Below are 10,805 nucleotides of genomic sequence, written 5' to 3'. Positions count from 1 at the left end.
GGGGGGGGGGGGGGCTGCCCGTCACTTCGTGGGGGCTGGCTGGCTCGTCCATCCGTCCCACAACACCCTCCAGGACTTAGTTATGACCTCCTTCCTGAGCTCCCCTGTAAGACAAGCACCTCGGGTCGGGGCCCCTACACTTAGCCTTAGAAATGTTCTTATAGGAAATCCCACTAAAACATCATTTTTCCTAAAGTAAATTGGGGGAAAGCTAGGGAAAGGGACGCTGGACCACTGGTGCTGGAAACCCGCACACACCACCATGCTGCTTCCTCCTTCTCCTCCTCCTCCTCCCATTTCCTCATTGCTAAATAAACCCTCAGTGAGCCCCTCGGACTTCCCTCACAATTTCACACTCGAGGAAGACGGGATTCCCATTTTAACGTGGGTAAGTAAGAGTTAAGAACATGTGGTGGAGGGGCGCCTGGGTGGCACAGCGGTTAAGCGTCTGCCTTCGGCTCAGAGCGTGATCCCGGCATTGTGGGATCGAGCCTCACATCAGGCTCTTCTATGAGCCTGCTTCTTCCTCTCCCACTCCCCTGCTTGTGTTCCCTCTCTCGCTGGCTGTCTCTATCTCTGTCGAATAAATAAATAAATAAATCTTAAAAAAAAAAAAAAAAAGAACATGTGGCGGAAAGCAGCACCTGGGATAAACTGTGCTGAGCCATCGGAGAGGAATGGGGGAGCCAGCTACAGACCACGGTGGCTGGGTGCGCAAGCCCGCCCATCTGTAGCGCTATCTTCTTTACCCATAGGCTCTAAGAATTACTGCTTTTATATATATCTGTGTAATATCGACGTGAACACATTCTTTTTGAAATATGGAAGATATTCACAATCTCAAATGCTTTGTTTCATACCCTAACACATATTACTTAACCATGTTTTATGAGTTTGCACTGAATTTTTATTTATTTATTTTTAAAGATTTATTTATTTTAGAGAGAGGGAGAGAGAGCATGTGTGTGGGGGAGGGAGTGAGGGAGAATCTCCAGCAGACTCCCCGCTGAGCACAGAGCCTGACGCGGGGCTCAATCTCGTGACCCCGAGATCATAACCTGAGCCGAAACCAGGAGTTGGGGGCCCAACCGGCCGTGCTACCCAGGAGTCCCTGCACTGAATTTTTTTTCATATTTTTTTTATTATAATAATATTTTTTTATTATATTATGTTATTCACCATACAGTACATCCCTGGTTCTTGATGCAAAGTTCGATGATTCATTAGTTGCGTCCTGCACTGAATTTTTAAAATGGCATTTCGTTACATGTAGAGAAACCAAAAGATGAGTGGTGTCAACCAAACTCAATCAAAAAGCCAGGCAGAGGGCACTGAAGTTCTTTATTTGGCGATTCAAGGTAGCAGCAACGCTAGGACCACGACTCGCCTCCTAGATCAGGACACCCGCTCCGCCAAAACTTTTTAATTATAATTTCATAAAACACGGTAAGTTGCAAACTATATTTGATTTTAACCAAAAAGCCCGAACTATGGTAATCAGAGTTTTAAACAAAGTTTAATCTTCGACACAAAATACAAATCATTTTTTGTTTTGTTTTGAAAAGCATATTCTTAAACACGTTTCAGTGTAGACTGGAGAAAATGAGTGTAGACCAGGGTCTATTTTTTCTACCTACTGTTTAAACGAGAGAAGGAAACTGTTTAATGAAGTAAACTCCTTAAACCGATGACATTTACAAAAAAGACAAGCAGAACAAGGGAGATCGATGTTACAAAGGCGGTATGACAGCATTTGTGAATAGGATTCTCTATTAATGGAAAGGAGGGTGATGTGTCTGGCGTATCCTCAGCGTAACAAGCACACGCCACCCAATGCCCTCCAGGACGCCAAGAACTGTAATGAAACCTCAACTTCGGTAAAGCTAATAACATGAGTATGTTCTAAAGCCTGGGATAATAGCAGCAGCTTAAAACAGAAGAATAGGAAATAAAGGGCAAATAGATTCCATTATTATAAATGTATTCACTAACTTCTATTGGAGATTTTATTTTTACATAAGAACAATTAGAGCTCTTTTTTCACTTCATGCTCACATGTGTAAGAATCAGAATTACCCCACAGTGAAGTTTCTAAAGTGACTGAAATTAGCTAGAAAAAAAATACATGTTAGGTGTAGACACAGGAGAGAATGACTTCTCTCCTGTGAAAAATATCTGTTGGTCCATCAGGGGATATGTAATATTATAGATAAAAATTGCAAGCTTGAAGTAAACCAGAAGAATTTAAATGGTACCTGTACTTTAAGTCCAATTGCTTAATATATTTCAATTTAAGCTTTTAATTACATTCTCATGTGTCAAATACAAGATCCCCCCCCCTTTTTTTTTAACTTTCCACAATGTTAGCTGCAAAAGGAGAGGGACGTATATAACATAAAGAGAAGGGTTGGATCCTGAGATTTCCCAAGAACGTCCTAATGTCCCACAGACACGGGCACGAGTTCTGCGGTTGATGATGGAATGCCGTTTTGGAAGAAATGAGGATTGCCCCCTGGCAACCCCCGCTCCTGCCAGGTCAGGAAGCCATGAGTAAGTCGTTCAACACGGCATTACAGTGTGAAGCCGGCGTCTATCTTTCCCTAAACGGGCCCTAGTTCTTGTAATTCACATGACACCCTTTGGCTGTGGTTGTCTGTTAAATTTCCTGTTTTGGTCTAGTTTCAGCAAATCAAAGCCTAGTAGCACACAGAAAAGGCTCCGGTAACTACTGGTTTTCTTCCTTTGGGTATTTCCAGTTAAGTGTCTTCTCCTTAGAGGTACAGAGGGAGGAAGGAATACAGCCACAGACAAGGTGTAAGGAGGTCACAGAAGCTTCAACGCACCAAAAAACGTGCCGTCCCCATCTCGTGATATTTTAGCGTCCTCACGCGGGATTGCAAGCTGGAGCTCATCGCCTTCTTCCAGCTTCGCGATGCCTGGAAAACAATGATTTACAGGGACTTTCAGTGGTTGTACAACCCGGGGGGGGGCATTAAATAAAACGATGTTACTTTGGAAAATGTTAACATAGGCATTCACACTTCGAGTGACACCTGCGGACTTCTAAACCAGGCACTGTTCTACCAGCCTAAAAACAAAAAAAGCTAAAGCAAATGAGCAGAAAGACTTAAAACAGATACAAATGTATTTATCGCCTGCTATCTATACAAGGGAGACTCTGAACAGAAAACAATGTCTTTCTTATTAGAAGAAAAGAAGTTAATTATAGCACACCCCTTGTTGGGCTAGTGTATGGTTGAAAGTGGTTTTGCTTCATTTTATTGACAAAACTGTTTATAATTGTGTTCAAAGAAGTGTTAAATGCAAATACAAAAAGAAATACAGAAAAATAATGCTGTTAAGTAAAAATACAAAACAGAAATACAGAAAGTACACACACTATGCAGAATAGACACTGCATAAATACACACTTACATGTGCATATAAAATACATAGATTACTAAGAATAAAACATAAAACACCACTGAATTAGCAGAGCCCCTCTGTTAACATCGTTTTCTCCGGAGTCCAGACCATGGGGTAGGAGTCGTTTGGATTATTTTTATAGCCTTCTGTATTTCCACGTTTCCTTAAATGACCATATTTGTCCTTGTAATCGAAAGCAATAAAATACTTAGCTTCTCAAAACTGACCAATAAATCTGTATGTGCCTGATTTACTATGATGTGTTCTGTGATTCAGGAACACAGACTGCAATTCGGGAACTGCACTCGGTATATCAGCAGGGACCCCATTTTAAAAGACAAACATGAAGAAAAAGAAAGGACAATCAGGGGAGAAGAAACAAAGAAACTAACAAACAAAATGTTGAAGTTGTTAACACTTTGAACCAACAATTTAAAAAGTAGTTGCATTTTCATGAAGATGCCGTGACAACGTATTTACACAAAGCATGTCCCGTATGCTAACACCCATCACCAAGCCCAAAACACCCAGATCTCCTCAGGCAACAGCCAGTCAGTGTTTGTTTATCGAAACTTACGATGTACCAGACACCTTTCTAGACACGCACAGGGCTGTGATCGGAATGACAAAAGATTCTGTCTCCAAGGATCTTGTTTTTTTGTAATGGACTAAGACAGACGACAAACAAAAGAACATAGTTTCAGGTATCGTGAAGGGTAACGTGCACACTTTTTAGGATTAGCAAAGCATTTGAGGACTACATTAAACGGTAAAAAAAAAAAAAAGACTGGCATTTATTTGTTGAATAAATCAGTTGTTACCATAGAGACCGAGGACCATCCGGTATTTTGACATAGGCTATCGATCATGGAGCATTAAGTAAGACTAACTGTCGAAATAAAGTCCGTGTGAACGGACGATTCTCAAGTAGGTTCTGTCTAAAACTCTAACACTGAGTTACTGGGTATTTCAGCCCTTCCAGATTACAGCACCCAGCTCTAACGTCTACAACAACACACTCGACTTGCTGGTGAAGTAGTGGGAGCCAGCTTTGCGGAAGAGCGCTGCTCGGCGTCACGCTGGGCTCCTCACGCGGACCGTCTGCACGATCCCCCCGCCGCTGGGCCTGGGCTACACGCCCTGACGTCCTAACACGTAGCTGTTAACGGTTTTAAGGAGACTGGCGCTAGAACAGATTAGAATCGCACCCCTGGAATGTCCTGGAGAACGTTTCTCATGCATCACACGAAGCTACGGCACTGAGACCCAGACTTAAGGTCTAGTGAACTACTCCCGAAAGGCGAGGCCCCTGGGAAGTGTGGCTGAGAGCGTGAGCTCGGAGGGGCGAAGACCAGACACAGCCCCAGAGAGCTCCTGGGGACGCTCGAGGTACTCAGTGCAGACAGGCCGCTCTGCGGGTTTTCTGCAACGCCAGGACACCGGTCACCGCGGGGCGCGGGGGAACATCTCTTTATGAAAATTAGGGAGTTTCAATTCAACACACTTCCTCCTTATCCCCTTAAAGCTGTTGTGGCTGCGAGTCCACAGTGACAACCGTCTCCGCTTTTACCAACGATTTTCCTTCCTTCCCGATTGAGTGATTGTGCACTTGGCAGCAAATGCCCTCGAAACTTAGGGCGTCAGAGGAGGCGGCCAGGCTGCAGGCCTGTGTTTCAGGGAACTGTCTGGAACTGAAGACATTCCTCAGGGTTCTCAATGGATTTGTCAGAATCTCCAGGGAGGAATACATGTGTTAGAGGCAAATATGGGTTTTCTTTTTCCCTCTAATACCAGCTTTGATGAATTTACCCCCAAAATAAAATGAAGACCACGTTGGCAATTATAACCCAGAGACCTGAAGCGAACCAAGCCCTCCCTTTCTATTTTCTCTTCTCGCCGCTTCTTCACCGGCCAACCCGACCGGACCCTCGATCCGGTCAAGAGCCTTTTTTCGGCAGCACATACAACAAAAACACAAACAAAAGAAGCTGTGGGGGCTCACGCTCTGCGGTCAGACCGGCTGGTTTACTCCAAGTTCTGGAACTTGGAAGCTGTGCCGCCTGGGACAACGTGCGCTACCTCTCTGGGTCTCAGACGCCGCCCTGAAACGGGGTGTCGTAAGAAGGAGCCCAGGTCAGGGGCAGACAAGGGTGCCCGGCACGTGGTAATCGTCCCTGTGCTCTTACCCAGTATTACCTACTGAAGAAAACGCGGTTGAGAACTGCTCTGGGTGCTGACGGCTAGCACATTACCGCCCCTTCTCCAGGTACAGAAGAACGATACAACTATCAGTACTGCTTTTATCCGTCTCGATTCAAACGAACTAGCTTATCCTTCCAGAGAATAAAAACCACACGGTGTATCGAGGAACGTCTTTCTGTCTATTTACACAGAACTGTTATTTACCAGCTGAATAACAGGAATTATTGGGTAGTGTTTCAGGCATATTTTGAATACATCGGAACAAAGTCACCAGACTCAGTTCGTCCCCAAAGACGTGGACTTTTTTCCTCTGTATTAGGTGTCCCATGGCAAAGGTGTTATCGGTGTATAAAACCTGAGGAACAAACCAAAGACACTGGTCAGAAGGGAGCACAGCAGGGAGACACGGGGCAGGAGCCGCAGGTGGGCAGGGCACCTACCTGACCGTATATAAAGAAGTAACCGGTTTCTTTCACCAGTATCTTATTCTCCTTCTCCTCCAGCGCTCTTCCCCTTTTAAAGCTCAGCAGCCACGGAACGAACGTGTAAGCTCCTGTGACGAAGACAGACAGCTCGTGAGAAGACCAGTGTTTCCCCTCCGCTCAGCAGCTACACCCGAGTCTGAAACTTAGAGGAGAAATTCGTCTTTCAACAAAGAGGCAAAGGAGAGCAATGAGGACGCTCCACTGGCGGTTCAGCCGTGGTTTGCACACGACCCCCCACCCCGGCACCCCTCTGATCTGAGAACCCAGGGCGAGCACGTCCGAAGAAATGTCTGCGTGGTCTCCTAGTCTTGCGTGTTTCCGCGGTGTTCACCGGAGAGCCTGGTCTGGATGGGATCAGATGGACCGGATGTCTCTGAATGACACACGGACAGAGTTTCTGGTTTTCCTTTGGTTCCCAGAGAGGAGGGAGTTAAGATGGGGAGCGTTTAGCGAGGGGCATGGGGCAGGGAGAGAAGGGGAAGAAGCCCCCTCCCCAGCAGGGCATGAGCACAGCACTTAGCAGCAGCGGGGGAAATGACCAAGACACGACCTCTACTAGGACACGGTCAAGAACTCGGTGATACTCGTCCGTGATATGCAAGCTGAAGTGGTTACTGGTCAGCACATAAATTCTCCGTGACCCCATTTCACTGGGGAGTGACGGGGGAGCCACCGAGCACAAGAGCCCGAGGAAGGGGGCACAGAACAGCCAGGGGTACAGAAATGGGTAGGCAGGAGGGGCACCAGCCTCCACGCCGGAACACCATGCCCTGAGGCACGTGAGGAAGGTACAAATACTTCTCTCCCGTGAACTCACAGCGTTAAATTCACTGGGTTTCTCACCATTGTGTAAAAATACTGCAGTAAACGGTGAACCCTGAGGCTAGGTTAAGAATGTGGGGGGTATAAATAAAATGGCAGAAAACAATTGAAAAGAAGATTGGGGAAGTGGTACTATAAGGAGAGAATAGTGAAATGAAACTTTGGTCTAAAATAGTCTAAAAAATGTTCCCTTGTAATTGGTAATGCTGGACCACACGTGTTCCCCAAGCTTCACCTTGGTCATTACAAAAAGGGAAATAATAAAACAGGACAATTGTCCACAGGACAATATGCTAGAAGCTCAGAGAAGAACAACTTGTCCTAGATTGAGTTGAAAGAACCATTTCCCTGCGGATTTTTGCAAGGGGCTGCCGTAGGCGGTGGGGGCTGGGGAGGCTTCCACATTCGTAAGCACACCTGCTGAGTGAACCTGCATGCTTCAGCGGCTCCCCCAAGGCAAACCCATCATATCCGAACTTCTTCCAAATAGGATTCTTGAGGGAAGAGTATAAAACAAGAACCCCATATTTTCTGGACACTGCGGAGAAGTAAAGAACCCGAGGTGATCACACAAAGGAAAGGACACTGTGAGTCTGAGTTCCATGCCCTACAGCAGCCGTCCAAGTTGGCAGGCCCACCGGTGGAGGGCAGGCGGCTGTGAGGGAGACCACGAAAGGAGCCACAGGTGCCTGTGGACCCCGGTGCTCTCGTCCCTCCTCTTGTGGGCTCCCAGGACGTGCCTCTGTCTCCCACGGGGAGCGAGGGCCGCCCAGTATACAGCAGGCCTGATCGCCTGGCTCTACTGTTCCCAAGAAGGTCTGGGAGGAAACTGGACTTGGATGAAAGCCCTCCAGTGCCACACTGAAAGGGGACAGTCCCTGGAGAAAACGTCTCCTTGGTGACAAGTCACAGAGGCAAACGCATCATCCCCTGTTTCACAGAGCAGCACTGCAGTGGGAAGATTACAACACCGTCCTTTTACATTCATTTAAATGAGATCATGCGCCCAAGGCACTTTCAAATGCAGAGTGCCCCAGATAGGAGGAAGAATGAATTCCCCGTTGTTCCACTGTAAAATACAACTGATGACGAAAGGGGACCGCTCCCGTGGCCATGGAGACACCTGCCTGACGCTCTGACCGAAGAGGGCCTTTTCTCCCCTCAAAACCGCACACGTCTGAGATCCGGACCTGTCCGGGCTCAGGCACACTGAAGTCTGGTTCCTGGCTATTTCCTGGGGCCTGAAATGATGTCTGGCCGACAGGGGACGGGCAGCAAATAGTCACGGAATTAACTACTCCACTTTCAACATAAACCAGTTCAAAACGGTGGTGTACACCCTGTTGCCCACGAGCATCCCATTGTGTTTCAAAAGCATCGTATTATGTATTTATTTATTTTAAGATTTTATTTATTTGTTTGAGAGAGTGAGAGCACAAGCAGAGGGAGGGGCGGAGGGAGAGGGAGAAGCAGACTCTCCACTAAGCGGGGAGCCCGACGCGAGGCTCGATCCCAGGACCCCAGGATCATGACCTGAGCCAAAGGCAGACGTTCAGCCAACTGAGCCACCCAGGCGCCCCTCATATTACTTATTTTTAAACGCATTTCATGAGCTGATTGCTGGAACAGTGTGAGCTGGACCGCAACCACAGGGGTAACATGTCCTCGCGAGGTGAACGAAACGCATGTTCCCGAAACTGCGTGCTTACGTTCTCGCTGGAGAGATTAATTGACTAAACATTTTTTTTAATACCTTTAGTTGATTTCCTATTTCTTTACACCATCCATATATCTATAAAATTAGTGAACTGGTTTTTACCAAATTTCACTGCTGCATTGTCAGAACAGAAAGAAAAACAAGCAGTTATCAGGTATGTATTCTGTTCTCTTGACATTTGCTTTTGGCATTTCATCCTATCTTCCTGGAAAGAGTCTTACTAGAGACAGTCCATGGTTACTGGTTTTTATGTACTGTGTCTCTGCCCCCCCGCACACACATGCACACACGTTGCACACGTGCACACACACACACACGTGTGCACCCACGAATTATACTGCATGAGGCCACATGCCAAGAACACAGCCCTGCACAGCAGTTGCACTCCGTGAGTATGTGCTGAGTGACTCTGAAATCCTTTAAGAAAACAGACAAAACAGCACATTAAAAGCTAAAGTAATTATAAACTTAAGCATAAATACTATAACATGTTTCTACATCTTAAAACTTAGTTAGATTTTAGCATGCTAATTAGACTGTGGATAAGTGCTGACAAGAAAATATGCATGAAGTGCCTTTCTGGAGGATGCTTTTCTAAACTAGAAAGCATCACCACCAATAAATATTTGAGAATTTGTAAGTAAATTCTAAGCGTATTACTGCTTATCTTTGTTAGCACACAGCTAAATACAGCTGTGCTGTGGAGTATAAAGCCTGAACTTTCCAGCTCCACTGAGCTGTAAATACTTGATGTATTTCAATGTTTTTGAAAACTTAATGTGTACAATGATATGTGAATTAAATGAACAGAATGCCAGGATTAATATGTGAAAATAATTTACGCGTATACTTGAAAGTGTCTGCTCAAGGCAAGAGCTACTCTTTTTAAAAGCAGACACTTTCAAGTATACACGTAAATTACTTTCACATATTAATCCTGGCAAGAAACAACAAATGTTGGAGAGGATGTGGAGAAAGGGGATCCCTCTTACAGTGTTGGTGGGAATGCAAGTTGGTACAGCCACTTTGGAAAACAGTGTGGAGGTCCCTCAAAAAGTTAAAAATAGAGCTACCCTATGATCCAGCAATTACACTACTGGGTATTTACCCCAAAGATACAGAGGTAGTGAAGAGAAGGGCCATATGCACCCCAATGTTCATAGCAGCATTATCCACAATAGCTAAATCGTGGAAGCAACCGAGATGCCCTTCAACAGATGACTGGATTAAGAAGATGTGGCCCATATATACAATGGAATGTTGCTCAGCCATCAGAAAGAACGATTATCCAACATTTGCTGCAACATGGATGGGACTGGAGGAGATAATGCTAAGCGAAATAAGTCAAACAGAGAAAGACAATTATCATATAGTTTCACTCATTTATGGAACATAAGAAGTAGGAAGATCAGTAGGAGAAGAAAGGGAAGAATGAAGGGGGGTAAACAGAAGGGGGAATGAAGCATGAGAGACTATGGACTCTGGGAAACAAACTGAGGGCTTCAGAGGGGAGGGGGTGGGGGAATGGGATAGGCTGATGATGGGTAGTAAGGAGGGCACGTATTGCATGGAGCACTGGGTGTTATACGCAAACAATGAATCATGGAACTTTACATCAAAAAACTAAGGATGTACTGTATGGTGACTAACATAACATAATAAAAAATTATTATAAAAAAAGTACCTATTAATAAAAAAAAAGAGTAGCTCTTTTCTGCTCTGACTTTTATGAAAACAAAGTTTGGTTGACAAAATTTAATCGAAAAACCAGGTATGATGAGCACTGGGTGTTATACTCAACTAATGAATCACTGATCACTACATCAAAAACTAATGATGTACTATATGTCAGTTAACTGAATATAAATTTTTTAAAAATGGAAAAAATGCCCAATTAAATCCTGAACAAACAAAAAAAAAGAAAAATCAGATATATTTCACTAATACTTGTTTTTTTTTCTGCTTTATGAATAGATTTCCTTGCAAACATTCATACTGCCAGTGTCACCTCCCTCAGTAACTGAAAAAAAACACTACAGAGAGCAGCTGTCAATCACAGCTATCGTATTTGGTTACTTCTCTTGATTTTTTAAAATTATCGTACGGCTGCTGGAAACAGTTTTAGGGGATAAGATATTGATAATACTTTTTTA

The 10,805-nt window shown here is 44.8% G+C and overlaps 1 protein-coding gene across 1 annotated transcript in view; it reads right to left on the bottom strand.

The window, feature by feature from the left end:
• Positions 1-1,324: 1,324 nt before the first annotated feature.
• The window catches only part of TNFSF13B (TNF superfamily member 13b), a 33,091-nt gene continuing 23,610 nt past the window's right edge, over positions 1,325-10,805 (bottom strand). The window contains exons 4-6 of the mRNA XM_008684973.2: positions 6,069-6,181; positions 5,833-5,983; positions 1,325-2,936 (exon numbers count right to left, since the gene is read on the bottom strand). Coding sequence (XP_008683195.2) covers positions 2,824-2,936; positions 5,833-5,983; positions 6,069-6,181 — 377 coding nt within the window. The 3' untranslated portion in view covers positions 1,325-2,823. The remainder of the gene's footprint in view (positions 2,937-5,832; positions 5,984-6,068; positions 6,182-10,805) is intronic.

The sequence above is a fragment of the Ursus maritimus genome, unplaced genomic scaffold, assembly GCF_017311325.1.
Source record: "Ursus maritimus isolate PB19 unplaced genomic scaffold, ASM1731132v1 scaffold_10, whole genome shotgun sequence".
NCBI classification, from domain to species: domain Eukaryota; kingdom Metazoa; phylum Chordata; class Mammalia; order Carnivora; family Ursidae; genus Ursus; species Ursus maritimus.
The sequence above is the reverse complement of the archived record's forward strand: the minus strand, read 5'-3'. Positions and strand labels throughout refer to the sequence as shown.